At 38.9% G+C, this 15,542-nt stretch overlaps 1 protein-coding gene across 1 annotated transcript; it reads right to left on the reverse strand.

Annotated features, from left to right (window-relative positions):
• Positions 1–1,159: 1,159 nt before the first annotated feature.
• LOC125264072 lies at positions 1,160–14,852 on the reverse strand. The gene is made up of 7 exons (XM_048183316.1): positions 14,625–14,852; positions 13,968–14,291; positions 12,647–12,967; positions 8,365–8,496; positions 6,628–6,948; positions 2,468–2,527; positions 1,160–1,227 (listed from the first exon to the last, which is right to left on the reverse strand). Exons 1-7 carry the CDS (start codon positions 14,659–14,661, stop codon positions 1,160–1,162), a joined length of 1,263 nt encoding a protein of 420 aa, XP_048039273.1. The 5' UTR covers positions 14,662–14,852.
• Positions 14,853–15,542: the final 690 nt, after the last annotated feature.

The raw sequence follows: 15,542 nt of genomic DNA on the forward strand, positions 1-15,542 counted from the left end.
CTTTCAGAAAGATATTGTACAGTAACATATGACTCTCCTAATGTAGATGATGGTGCTTCAGCTCCCTCTTGTGGCTGAATATGAAAACACATTCTGTATTTAACCACTCTCTCACTGTGATATTTGATCCATTGATTATTATAAAACACAAATGAATCAATCAGACAGAGACAGGAGTAGAAGAGATGGTAAAATGAGCAGTTTATTGAATGATATTAGTGTCTTTGCTTATGCTTGATCATGTTCACCTGACCAGCACAAATTCAGCACAAAGTGTTATATTATAGCAAAGGCAATACAAAATTACTGCTTTACAATATCGTCCTGTAACAATGAAAAACCTTGAAGTAAGGACTTTCAGTTATTATTATTATCTAATAAAGACACAGCACAGAACTTCTTTCATATCACTAACACTGCTTTATATCTGTATATGTATTATTACTTTTTCGGTTACTGTGATAAATAAAACATAAATTAAGTTTTTTTGTTTGTTTTTTTTCAAAGCCACAAACACAAAAAGTCTGCTAATGTGATCTTTAGATCATTCATGCCCCCTCCTTCATACTGTTTATGAAAACATTTGATTACATGCATTCACAAAAATACTTTGAAAATCTCTGGTGATCAGGCAGAACTATTTTTTTTCTACATGTCTTTAAATGGTCTCCTCTGTCATGGCACACACCAGCGTAAGAGGGAATGTGTCTGACAACAGACTGACAAGATAAGTGATCAAAGCCAGTCCATTCCCACCGTAATGTACCAAATAACTTAAAGTATGTTTTCCCTGGGAGACATTTGGTTCACTTCTGGCACTTTTTAAAGCAATAACACGTTGTGTGATAATGAGATCTTTTACTAAATTTCGGACTCTCGCTGTTTACTATCACACAATATCAAAGATCTGAAAGTCAAGGCAGTATTTTGTTAACAGAGTAACAGGAATGAAGTGTAGCAATAGTATGAAATGGTGTAGGAAAGCGTTTCATCAACCACCAACCAAAGAAGCTTTTTACTCTGCAATTTAACAGCTCAACAGAAATGGGGTTTTTACTTTCACTAGATGAATAGAAATATGTTTTTATTGTTGTATATGGAGCTCACGTGTTGATGATGTCATAGTGATTGACACGGGTGGGTGTGTCTTATCTCAAACTTAAGTTGTTTCTTCCGGCTTATTCTCTCCATCATGTTCTTTCAACAACGGTGTTACAGTAACAGATTCTGTGGGATATGAAATACAGAGACTATTGTTAAATATACATCTACATACAGATGATGTTACAGCTACACATTCTCAAAGAAGACACAAGAGTTAATTAAAAATACTAAAAATAACAGAAAATAATGATAGTAATAAAAATAAATAATAAGTTTTATTTATATAGTGCCTTTCCAGTGCTCAAGGACGCTTAGGTTCCTTAGAAAACTACAATAGACAAAAATGACAAACAAGTACAAGTGAAAAAAGAATGAAACACAATGAGATACAGGATACAATATACGAATGATAACATTCAGAGAACAAGTGAGTTTTGAGTAGTGATTTCAATTCAGAGATATTATTGACACAGCGAAGTGATCGAGGAAGAGAATTCAATAGTTTGGGCGCAATAACGCTGAATGATCTCATCCCCAATGAAGTGAGAAGATACTGAGGGACAGAGATAAGGCCAGATTCAGAAGATTGTAATGAGCGAATCGGGGGAAAACCCCCTTTACCATGCAGTCATGGTCGGGACAGGTATTTATATCCATCCAGCATGAGTAGGTTAACTGCAGAAAATCTTGCCAAGTCTCATCGAGGAGAAAAATATTGAGCTTATTTTCAATGATAATTTCACTGGGACAATGAGATATGCTGAAAGATCAGAGGGTGCTGCATAGTGTTGGACTTTGATGACTTCCTATAATTAGACCAAATGCATGGAAGAGTATCGGGCCTTGAGTGAAGAATACTCAAGGAGACTTGTGGTGAGCAATGTATATAACCTGGACGATCGCGGCTTGTTTGAACAAGTAATGCCAAACAATAGTGTAACAGAGGCCAGCTGGTAGAGAGTTGTGCAGTGAAACCTCACTCGCTGCAGTCTTTATGTCCTTGTTAGTATGCCCGCCTCCTATGCAGGCAACCCGGGTTCAAATCCCAGTTGGAAAGAGGGGTGGTTAGGACTAGGTTGGGTTACATTGGTGCAGTAACCTGGATGGGAGTGAGGTAAAACCGACTCCGCAACCTCAAGAGGAAAGCTAGAGCCAGCGGTCTTTAGCCTCCTTGTTAGTGTGCCCACCTCCCTTGCCAGCGACCAGAGTTCGAGTCCCACTCGGAGCAGGTCGTTAGGACCGGGTGGGGTTACATTATCCAAGCCCTGTACATTACATTACCAAAACAGCAAACTAAATGGGAGACAGCACACTCAGATAGCAAGCAGTAACAGCTCAACTGATAGAGGGAGCGGTAACTCACCCATCTGATGAGCCGAAGATTGTGGAAGACATGACTGCTTGCAGCAGCCTGATGACACATCTATGAAAGACATAATAAAAGACAGAAATCCTTAGGAAAGTCCTTGGGAGCTTCAGATAAAATTCTTACAATATGAATTGCTACAAATGTTTTTCCTTTGAAAACCTTCAATAAAAAAATAATAGAGTAGGATAGTGAGACTTTATTCATTGTCCTATTAGGTTCAGAAGATGAAGTGGTAATGCAAGGGAAGATTATCAGTAAATAATGACATACATTTTAGGGCCAAATGTACTAAAACTCTTCTGGCCATTAAAAAAAAAAACTACTGTCAGGATTTACTAAAGACACAAACTGAAAAATGAGTGCTCAGAAATTGTGCACTCAAGTTATTTTTGTGGCTGATCTTATTGCATAGGAGTTTCCCATTCAGACGCAAAATTTATGGGAGGATAGTATTTAAATGAGTATTTAAATGATTTAAAATGTAACATGATTCACTATGGTTTGAGGTAGTCAATTTACTGCCTTATGTGTCTTAAAGCAGACACTAATTTGCGTCGCTTCATAAAATTGAGGTTAAAACACTGGAGTTACATGAAGTATTTTAATAACGTCTTTCCTACAGTTCTGGACCTTGAATGTGTAAGTTGTGTTGGATCTCTATGGAAGGACAGAAAGCTCTCTGATTTCATCAAAAATCTCTTAATTTGTGTTCTGAAGATGAACGAACATCTTACGGGTGTAGAACAACATGAGGGTGAATAATTACCGACCGACTGACTGTATATTTTTCTTTACTTAATAAATACAGCTAGTTTCTCATTACAATTTTTTTTTTTAAAAATCTTAAACAACTTTTTTTCCTCACTGAAATGTATTCAGATTTTCACTGTGCTCCACAACACTCACACAGAACACACAAACAGGAGGAACACACTCTTGAACTGCTGCTTGACCAATCAGATTCGAGGATAATGTTGAATAAAATAAATCTCTAGTTACTATAATAGATGATGTTCTACTCACCAGTCACATTGAATCTCCTGCATGTGGTCTGTTTGCTGTTAATGATCTGTAATTTATAATGTCCTTTGTGTTCAGGTCTGATTTCGCTGATGGTCAGGCATCCATCCTTCATCTCCACTCTTTTTGCAAATCCCTCATCAATTTTATTTGGCCATGTAGCATTTGTAGCAACAAGCCTTTTTTCAGCTCCAAACATCCACAGCAACAGATCATCATTCTGTATTTCAGCAGTAGTCTCGAAACGGACAGAACCTCCCTCCTTCACTTGTATTTCCTTTACTTCGTGTCACAGCATTATATATATAAAAGACAAAAGCATACAGGTCCTTCTCAAAAAATGAGCATATTGTGATAAAAGTTCATTATTTTCCATAATGTAATGATAAAAATTAAACTTTCATATTTTTAGATTCATTGCACACCAACTGAAATATTTCAGGTCTTTTATTGTTTTAATACTGATGATTTTGGCATACAGCTCATGAAAACCCAAAATTCCTATCTCAAAAAATTAGCATATCATGAAAAGGTTCTCTAAACGAGCTATTAACCTAATCATCTGAATCAACTAATTAACTCTAAACACCTGCAAAAGATTCCTGAGGCTTTTAAAAACTCCCAGCCTGGTTCATTACTCAAAACCGCAATCATGGGTAAGGCCGTGTGTCCACCTAAGCGTTTTTTCCAGCTGCTAGCGTACTTTTTCAATTGTTTTCAATGGGAGCGCCGCGTTTTTTAAACGCCAGGAGCGTAACGAGGCGCTGAGCGTCTTTTTCACGCTCAAGCGCTGAGAGCTGGGCGTTTTTTACTGGTCGCCTCGAGTTGAAGAATGTTCAACTTTGAGTAAAACCATAGAGTAAAAACGCTGCGCTCATCACTGTCACTTTTTAGCCAGCCGTCCAATCAGAGTGGAGGAGGGGCGGGACAAATACAACTCCGACCAACTGTCACAACATTCTTGCTGTACAACGACATCAACGAGCAGAGAACGGAACAAAATGGATGAGAAATTAATATTGCTGCTCTCCGAAAATACATAGCAAAATAATTTCACATTGTGTCAACATTTTAAGTCTGAAACAAATTACCTGCAAAATCAGTTATAAGTAACAGTGCCGCGGATATTCCGTATCATAGCAACAAAGCGTCTCAACGGAAAAAAACGCTGCGCTGCAGAAGCGCTCTCAAGCGCTCACAGATAGGCGTTTTCAGCAGAGCGCCTAGCGTTTTCAGCTGGCTAAAAACGCTCTGGTGGACACACGGCCTAAGACTGCCGACCTGACTGCTGTCCAGAAGGCCATCATTGACACCCTCAAGCGCGAGGGTAAGACACAGAAAGAAATTTCTGAACGAATAGGCTGTTCCCAGAGTGCTGTATCAAGGCACCTCAGTGGGAAGTCTGTGGGAAGGAAAAAGTGTGGCAAAAAACGCTGCACAACGAGAAGAGGTTACCGGACCCTGAGGAAGATTATGGAGAAGGACCGATTCCAGACCTTGGGGGACCTGCGGAAGCAGTGGACTGAGTCTGGAGTAGAAACATCCAGAGCCACCGTGCACAGGTGTGTGCAGGAAATGGGCTACAGGTGCCGCATTCCCCAGGTCAAGCCACTTTTGAACCAGAAACAGCGGCAGAAGCGCCTGACCTGGGCTACAGAGAAGCAGCACTGGACTGTTGCTCAGTTTTGCATGTCATTCGGAAATCAAGAGTCTGGAGGAAGACTGGGGAGAAGGAAATGCCAAAATGCCTGAAGTCCAGTGTCAAGTACCCACAGTCAGTGATGGTCTGGGGTGCCATGTCAGCTGCTGGTGTTGGTCCACTGTGTTTTATCAAGGGCAGGGTCAATGCAGCTAGCTATCAGGAGATTTTTGAGCACTTCATGCTTCCATCTGCTGAAAAGCTTTATGGAGATGAAGATTTCGTTTTTCAGCACGACCTGGCACCTGCTCACAGTGCCAAAACCACTGGTAAATGGTTTACTGACCATGGTATTACTGTGCTCAATTGGCCTGCCAACTCTCCTGACCTGAACCCCATAGAGAATCTGTGGGATATTGTGAAGAGAAAGTTGAGAGACGCAAGACCCAACACTCTGGATGAGCTTAAGGCCGCTATCGAAGCATCCTGGGCCTCCATAACACCTCAGCAGTGCCACAGGCTGATTGCCTCCATGCCACGCCGCATTGAAGCAGTCATTTCTGCAAAAGGATTCCCGACCAAGTATTGAGTGCATAACTGAACATAATTATTTGAAGGTTGACTTTTTTTGTATTAAAAACACTTTTCTTTAGGAATTTTGGGTTTTCATGAGCTGTATGCCAAAATCATCAGTATTAAAACAATAAAAGACCTGAAATATTTCAGTTGGTGTGCAATGAATGTAAAATATATGAAAGTTTAATTTTTATCATTACATTATGGAAAATAATGAACTTTTATCACAATATGCTAATTTTTTGAGAAGGACCTGTAGTTTAGTTTGTAGTTTCAAAATACAATTACATACATTTTTAAAGCTAGATCATCACTCTTAGGCTCACAGTGTGAATATAGCCAAAGTTGCCAGGTTTTCACAACAAAACCCGCCCAAATGCTACTCAAAACTAGCCCAAAACTAGGGCTCAAGGGGGGTTCCCCAGTAAAAATATTCAAAAATATTCATTTCAGGGGGTAAAATCTGCGTATTTGGTGGGGTTCCCCTGGTAAAATTTCAGGGGATAAATATGATGTTATTTGGGTTTGTTTCAACCCGCGGACATGAAAAAAAACCCGCGGCAAGTGTAAAAGTAGCCCAATTCTGTGGGAAAACCGTGGACTTGGCAACACTGAATATAGCCTAGGGTTCCTAATCAAGCCTTTTCTTGTAATGTCAGGATTTTTCCCCCCTCTAAATTGTTCTACTTTATTCATGCAATAATATGCCATTAATCTTCTAATTTTTATAACTTTATTTTCTCCACATTTTCTCGATTTTATTCTTGAAATCTGAGCTTTTTTATTGTACTAATTAGAATTAAAAGTAATTCAAATTAAAAGTGAATTTAAATTTGGTTACGATTGAGCACTTAGAGAAGTTGTAAATCGTTCACACAGTTGACAATCATTAACACACTTGAGGACTTGATGAACTCACCTTTCACAGAAACATTGATTTTCTTGCATTTGTATCTTCTCTTGCCGTTGATCTTTAGTATATAGAGTCCAGAGTGAATGGTTCTGATGTCTGTGATGAGGAGATCTCCATTCTTACCCCACTTCAGTTTGCCTCTGAATCTCCCATCAGGACCCCCCAGGAAGTCCTTTCCTTTGATAGCTATGAGATTCTCTTTCTTTTCTTCCTGATAATACCACTGTATCTCATCATCATCATGTAGTTCATCAATACCAGTGGGTAGAGTTAAAGATTTTCCCTCCTCCACTGACATTTTTGTCTCTTCAACTGCCTCAGCATCATCTAGAAACAGAGAAGAGAAATGTGCTCTTGAGATCTCAGTTAGATAAATCTTTTTGGTTTGGCATGTTCACAAATACCTAGTTTCATTTTAGAGAGATCTTTTTCACTTTTCAGCATTTACACTTTTTAATGTTGCACAGGTGAAATACATGCTGTATACTGTGTACAAAAACTGCAAATGTGTCACCTTCATCTACTTGTGATCCATTCAACCAAAACACATCTTAACCCTTGTCCAGTGTTTGTGTGGAATGTAATAAGGTTTTATTTTTATTTTTTAAATGTAATTTTACTCACTTTATTAATGTTTTGATCTTTGATCTACAGCTGTGCAGTTTTGAGGATTCATGGCATATTAAAAATTTATATAAATAAATTAATACATATTTTCAAAAAACAAAACAAAACAAACAACCAATAATGCAAAATTCACTTAAAAAAAAAAAAAAAATCTGATTTTTATTTATGGAGAAAACAGTTTGCCATGGTTTAGTTTAAGATTTTTGGCATCTGTTGGAAAATTGAACTTTAAAAGTAAAAAGTTATCACTTTCACCAGTAGATGCCTGTAGAGCTCCCTTGACTATGCAATTGAAAAACCAATTGAAAAACATTATTTTCACAGTTTTTCCAGTTGGATTCATATCAACATATGATTTTTTTTTTTTTTTTTTTTTTTTTTTTTAATGTCAGTTTAGCTTTTTTTTTTTTGTACTAAAGTAAGTTTTGTACTGAAATTTGTGCCAAATTGTATTGTCTTATTCTTTCATCTGTGTGTGTGTGAACATGATCGTTTTGCATTGTGGATGTTTTAAAGTGCTGTGACTTCATTTTTGTCTTTAGAGGAACAATTTCATCCATTTTCACAGCAACTTTTTTCCTCACACTAACAGAAAACCAGATATCATTCCAATTTTTTTTTTTTTTTTTTTTTTTTTGTATTATTATTATTATTATTATTATTATTATTGTAGATCTACAAAGTCTCATGCCATTTAGATCAAGGAACATTTTTTTTTCTTTGATTCAGCAAACGTCATTTGTGGCCAAAAAGTTTGTTTTTGTACCAGGTGTAAACAGCGCATTAGAGAGTCATTGCTCATAAATTGATAAGACGTACTAATGTGAGAAAATGCATTAGGAAATAAATATACGTTGCAGTATTCAACAACAAATGCAATGTGGTCTGGAGGATGTCGACACTTTTGCCACAGAGTTTTGGTATAGAGAGAGTTAACGGAAGACTTGGAATAGTGAATGAATTTTTTGGACCATATGGTTCATTTATAATACTTTTCCTTTTAAGAGCTTGACCGTATTGGCCACTATGAGTAAACGATACCATAATTTTCATTTCAGTCTTAAGAAAAACAATAGGTAATCTGTTTCATTATGCTGTATCAGCTGTAATACTCACTCATTCGTTTTTTTAGTTTAGAGATCTTGCAGCGATAGTAAATCACAACAGAGACCAGAACTGCAGCCACAAGCAGAGCAGCAACAACAATCCCTGCTAAAACACCTGCAGACAGACCTGGACCTGCAACAGCTGAAGACAGACAGGCATTAGTGTGAGTGAATGGGTTTGATTTTATTCTGATTCAGGTGAATCATGTTATTATGAGAGAAGTTGAAAGTCCAAGTGATCTACAGTGCTCTTCACTTTTTCCACATTTTGTTATGATCGGGTAGATTCATGTTATGATTTCCTTCAGAAAGCACAGAAATGATTGCAAATAAGCAATGCTAACGTCAGCGGCCATGTCACTGAACAAGCAATCATTATTATAGTTCAAAAAGGCAAACAGTCAGTTATTTTATTACAGTGGGTACGGAAAGTATTCAGACCCCCTTAAATTTTTCACTCTTTATTATATTGCAGCCATTTGCTAAAATCATTTAAGTTCATTTTCTTTCCTCATTAATGTACACACAGCACTCCATATTGACAGAAAAACACAGAATTGTTGACATTTTTGCAGATTTATTAAAAAAGAAAAACTGAAATATCACTTGGTCCTAACTATTCAGACCCTTTGCTCAGTATTTAGTAGAAGCACCCTTTTGATCTAATACAGCCATGAGTCTTTTTGGGAAAGGTGCAACAAGTTTTTCACACCTGGATTTGGGGATCCTCTGCCATTCCTCCTTGCAGATCCTCTCCAGTTCTGTCAGGTTGGATGGTAAACGTTGGTGGACAGACATTTTTAGGTCTCTCCAGAGATGCTCAATTGGGTTTAAGTCAGGGTTCTGGCTGGGCCATTCAAGAACAGTCACGGAGTTGTTGTGAAGCCACTCCTTCGTTATTTTAGCTGTGTGCTTAGGGTCATTGTCTTGTTGGAAGGTAAACCTTCGGCCCAGTCTGAGGTCCTGAGCACTCTGGAGAAAGTTTTCATCCAGGATATCCCTGTACTTGGCCGCATTCATCTTTTCCACGATTGCAACCAGTCGTCCTGTCCCTGCAGCTGAAAAACACCCCCACAGCATGATGCTGCCACCACCATGCTTCACTGTTGGGACTGTATTGGACAGGTGATGAGCAGTGCCTGGTTTTCTCCACACATACCGCTTAGAATTAAGGCCAAAAAGTTCTATCTTGGTCTCATCAGACCAGAGAATCTTATTTCTCACCATCTTAGCAAACTCCATGCGGGCTTTCATGTGTCTTGCACTGAGGAGAGGCTTCCGTCGGGCCACTCTGCCATAACGCCCCGACTGGTGGAGGGCTACAGTGATGGTTGACTTTCTACAACTTTCTCCCATCTCCCGACTGCATCTCTGGAGCTCAGCCACAGTGATCTTTGGGTTCTTCTTTACCTCTCTCACCAAGGCTCTTCCCCCCCGATAGCTCAGTTTGGCTGGACGGCCAGCTCTAGGAAGGGTTCTGGTCGTCCCAAACGTCTTCCATTTAAGGATTATGGAGGCCACTGTGCTCTTAGGAACCTTAAGTGCAGCAGAAATTTTTTTGTAACCTTGGCCAGATCTGTGCCTTGCCACAATTCTGTCTCTGAGCTCTTCAGGCAGTTCCTTTGACCTCATGATTCTCATTTGCTCTGACATGCACTGTGAGCTGTAAGGTCTTATATAGACAGGTGTGTGGCTTTCCTAATCAAGTCCAATCAGTATAATCAAACACAGCTGGACTCAAATGAAGGTGTAGAACCATCTCAAGGATGATCAGAAGAAATGGACAGCACCTGAGTTAAATATATGAGTGTCACGGCAAAGGGTATGAATACTTAAGACCATGTGATATTTCAGGTTTTTTTTTTAATATAAATCTGCAAAAATGTCAACAATTCTGTGTTTTTCTGTCAATATGGGGTGCTGTGTGTACATTAATGAGAAAAAAATGAACTTAAATGATTTTAGCAAATGGCTGCAATATAACAAAGAGTGAAAAATTTAAGGGGATCTGAATACTTTCCGTACCCACTGCATATGTGTTGACTCAACAAAATCCAAAACTGCAAAGTCGCATTTGTCATCATGACAGCAAGTGGACTTTTAATTAAGCTGGAATAATGAGTGGATTAAGCATTTGAATCGGCAAGAGAGGAATAACGCATGAACTTTCTTGGCAAGTGCATCACAGTCAGGTACAAGGGAGAAGGCTACTAACATTAGGTACGACAAAAAGTTTTATTTTTGCAACTTGTTTATTGACTTATTAATAGCAATTTACTGTGGAATAGACCTATGTGCCGATCAGGTCTAATCGGGTCCTTGTCTTCCCGGCTGGGTTCGGATCCAACTTTCAAACAATAGACGGGTCCGCATTGGTTCCGGGTAGTACATTTATGGCATTTCTCGGTTCTGCACAGGTTCGGGTCCAACTTTCAAAATAATTGTCGGGCCCAGGTCGGTTCCGTGTAGCACATTTACGGGTCTCTTTGAGTTCGAACCCATAGCTTGTGGGGCCCTGCAATGTACATGTGTTTTCCTTTTTTGTAGACTATGGGATGTTATAGTGTTGGAGCTGAAGCAACATTCGTTGGAGTCGGGCAGGAGTGCTGTGTATTGGACGTTTGGTGATTGTCACCAAAGGCTGGTGGTCTGTTTCAACAGTCACTGGTTTGCCATCGATGTAATTGCTGAATTTGGTGCAAGCGAAAACTACAGCAAGGAGCTCTTTTTCTATTTGTGCATGGCGCATTTCGGTTTGAGAGAGAGAGGACTCGTGAAGCATAAGCGATGGGCTTACTGTTGCTCCTAAACCGAACTGTGAGGAGTCACTTGTTAAGGTGACGGGCTTGTCAACGTTGTAGTACGACAGGACAAGGGGGCATGTCAGGCACTTTTTCAAGGCATTGAAAGCATCCTGATGCTGTTGTAGCCAACACCATGCCATGTCTTTGTGTGTTAGTTGGCGGAGCGGGGCAGATATATCACTGAGGTTAGGGATAAAACCCATATAGCTGACCATGCCGAGAAATCTCTGAAGAGCAGTGCCGTTTATGGGCTCTGGCATTTCACTGATGGCCTTAGTCTTTGATGGATCAGCATGTAGGCCATCATTGCTGAATACATAGCCCATATAGCTTACCTTTTTCAGTCTGAATTTGCATTTCAGTGGATTTAGCTTGAGATTTACGTCTGGCCCGCTCGAGCACTCTTTCTAGGTTGTCATCGTGCTCCTTTTCTGTGTGTCCACCAACCAATATATCATCTACTATTACAGCACAAGGGTATCCAGCGAATATTTTTTCTATTGAGCAATGAAAAACTGCATTAGCTGAGATTATGCCAAAAGGCATTTTAAGGAATCTGTATCGGCTAAAAGGGGTGCGGAATGTTGTGAGTAGTGTTGATTTATTGTCTAGGGAGATTTGCCAAAATTATTATTTTTTTTCACATCTAGCACAGAAAAGATGGTGGAATTCGAAATTTAGGCTGCAACTTCTTCAACCGTTCTCATTGGGTGGTGAGGTCTTTGTATAGCTGTGTTCAAGTCTCTAGGGTCTATACAAATCCGGATGTTGTTAGAGTCTTTTTATGAGCAGCGACCATGGAAGACTTGCCTGGCAAGGCCTGTCTGGTCAGTCTGCCCTCTGTCGTGATTCGAGTCAACTCCAAAACGTACCGTGCAATCAGATTCGTTTATTTCAGTGACTCAAACAGCGTCACTCTAGTGCGGCGAAAGTCCCTTCAATATCAACAAAGATTGCGCACGGGAGACCCGAGAGTTTGTTGTATTCCATGAATTCAGTTTTAAATGACCAAAAACACATTAATTACTTACTTTTCACTGTTGACTCTCTTGTCGCTTTGCTAACGTCATATCTGCCCTTCTCTGATTGGTTTACTCCGCTTCCTGTTTGCTCGGATTTGCTCTACACTAGAAATCGAATTGATTCAATGGCCGCTGTCATCCGCTGGTACAGTGGTAAGGCTGGATTTTCCAGGCAAATGGAGACACCCACTCAGTTGGTTTAGAAACAGGTGTAATGGGTCCTAGATCAGTCATCCTTTATTTTTAATAAATTTGCAAAGATTTCAAACAAAGTTCTTTCACATTGATATTATGGGATACTGTTTGTAGGATTTTGAGGAAAATAATGAATTTAATCCTTTTTGGAATAAGGTTGTAACATGACAAAATGTGGAAAAAGTGAAGTGCTGTGAATACTTTCCAGATACACTGTAATTATACTGAATGTCATCATTACATTGTTCTTTCAAGGTTTAGAGTTACCCACCAGTGACAGTAAGAAGGAAACGCTGATCGCTTTCACGGCCTCGGATCTGTAGCTCATAAAGTCCAGTGTGTTCAGTTTTGGTCTTCTTGATAATCAGAGAGCCATTCTGATTCAGCTGCAGTCTGCCTCTGAATCTCTCATCAGCATCGTTTAATGAGATCTCTTTAGTTTCCAGATCGATTTTAGCCAGGAGGATGCCTTCATCTCCAAACCTCCACACTATTAGATCATCTCTCTGGACTTCAACATTATTCTGTAGAGTGACAGACTTTCCCTCCATCACTGACTGTGACTTCACTCCATCCGTCCCACCAGCCACCGCTGGAAAACAAGCCGAAACAGTTTCTCAGAAAGAGATTAAATTCTGTAAATCCTCGTGCTACCTATATTTAAATTTATAAACCCATCACTTAGATATTTACAGATTTCAATGCGGTCCTGTGAGGTCCTGTGCTACTTCTTTATATTTCACCTCATATTACGGCATAAGATCATAAGCACTGACATGTTGACAGAAAACAGGCTTCACTCTCAGGTGACACAGAAATCATATTACTGTCTCAGTTTGGGTTAACTCATTTACATTTACTCTTAAATATAAACCCTGTATATTAAAGAGATAGCTCAACCAAAAATTCTGTAAATTCTGATATTATTTTTTCATCCTCATGTCATTCCAAACCCATAAGACTGTTAATGATATATTTTTTACAAAATCTGAGAGCTTTGTCACTTCATTGACATCCTATGCAACTACCACTTTCAAGCCCCAGAAAGGTAGTAAAGACATCTTTAAAGTAATCCATGTGCAGTGTATCCAAGTAATTCTCTGCAGTGTTTACACATCACATTTTAGTATCGGTACGCCTAACTTTGAACCTTAACCAATGTGGTACTATTTAAACAAGCCGTACAGAGCCGTACCATGCAGTGGAAAAGTGAGCTGTACTGAGCCGTTGGGGTGAGAAATCGTCCCCTTTAGATCCTGAATGTTACCACTGGTTCAGCAGACTTTTATAGCTTAGCTTATACTATATTATATTAGTTTTTTTTTTTTGGTTCCAATATTTGTTTCTAGTTTGTTTTATTATGCAATACAAAGGCATTCATTTTATATGTCAAGTATGTTGTTTATGCACTTAATGTAATAAACATATAAGAGTGAAATAGGTTATAATTAGTCAAGACATCACGATAACAACAATACTGCCTGGGTCCTATTGAAAGCATATGCAACTTAATTTCTCATGACACTGTACCATGCAGATGAAAATCGGCATAAATAGCATCATTGTTACATTGAAGGACTCGAGATACTCACCAAAGACAGTAACATTAAATATTTTCGTCGTAGTCTTTTCTCTAGAGACGGATAGTTTATATCGTCCCGAGTGTCTGATTCTGGTGTTTCTGATAGTCAGAGATCCAGTCTTTTGGTCCACCTGCAATCTGCCTCTGAATCCAGCATCATCAGTGACAAAAAATGAAGTAAAATCTGCCTTTCTTGCTATTTGAGATATGACAGAGTCTCTAGGTCCAAACAGCCACAGTATCGTATCATCGTTTTGTATTTCAGTAATATCAGTGTGCAGAGTGACAGAATCTCCCTCCATCACGGATTCATCCGTCTCTGCACCAGACACACCTAGAGCAGAAACAATCCGCTTCACAAATACAGATCACAATAAATTTTTCCTGACGATAGGAATGGTGTCCAAATGGATATAGTAAAACTGGTTAGTGTAGTTGTGTGTTATTCAGTGTTAAAATAATAATAATAATAATAAAAAATAATAATAAATAATTTTGAAGAGTTTCAACAAAACAAATGTCACCCAATCGGCGGAATGGCTCAATCATTATTAGACGCGTCTGGGTTTATTTCGTCGTTTCCCATGAAGGCTATTTAACTCAGAACTGATCACAATACTGCAATGCAGTGTCTAAAATGAAACCGAAAGTCACAGAAATCAATCACCCTCCACGAACAATAAGAATAGAAAGAACAAAAGCATGTTCTGCACGTTGTTGTAGAGTTGTGTAGAATCTGAATTAATAAAGCTGATCTATATGGAGATAATTTATATTATTCTGTTCTGCAGAATCTCCGTCGCTTCTGAACCGCACCCAAACACTGACATAAACGTGAATAAATCACAAAAACAACAGAGAGACCCAAACGGAGAGACGATACAAACGCCCGCTGAGAAATGCGCCTTTTTATGGAGTCAAATTAATGCCTTAAAGTTTTGCACAAAAATAAAGTTTTGCAAAACACAAAAAAGAATTGAGCAATAAAAAAATGTTTTGCAAACAAAAATAAAGAATTGCAAAGGAAAAATAAAGTATTGAGCAGAAAAAAATAAGTTTTGCAAACAAAAATAATAAATTGCAAAATAAAATAAAGTAGTGCAAAAATAAAAATATAATCAATTACAAAAATCAATGACAGCTGTAATCCTATTTTATCTTTGCCACATATTTTTCATGCTCAAACCTACTAAATCATTTGCAACGCTCATTTTATTCTGCGTTTCAGTCAAGCGTGCATTCACGATACCGGCTTTCGTTTGCGCTGCACTTTTCTGTGCGGTTCTCTTTATGGCACTGGTTTGACGTGGGGGTGGAGTCAAGAAACGGGGGCACGCCCCCGCGAAACACGTCATCGACAGGAGACGCAGATCGCAACAGAACAGATCAAGCATAGAGACAGAGCGCATTTATTATAATCTGAAAACCATGCCCACCGGGGGAAAAACAATCCAACCGGGGGAAAAATCAATCCAACCGTCTCCATTGACTTTGTAATGCATGAGGCTGCCTCCTTGTCTTTTCTGACTCATTACAAAAAACAGAACAATGCCTAAAAGCTGCTGTGTGACAAGGTGTACAGCTA

This window comes from Megalobrama amblycephala, linkage group LG3 (assembly GCF_018812025.1).
Source record: "Megalobrama amblycephala isolate DHTTF-2021 linkage group LG3, ASM1881202v1, whole genome shotgun sequence".
Taxonomy (NCBI): domain Eukaryota; kingdom Metazoa; phylum Chordata; class Actinopteri; order Cypriniformes; family Xenocyprididae; genus Megalobrama; species Megalobrama amblycephala.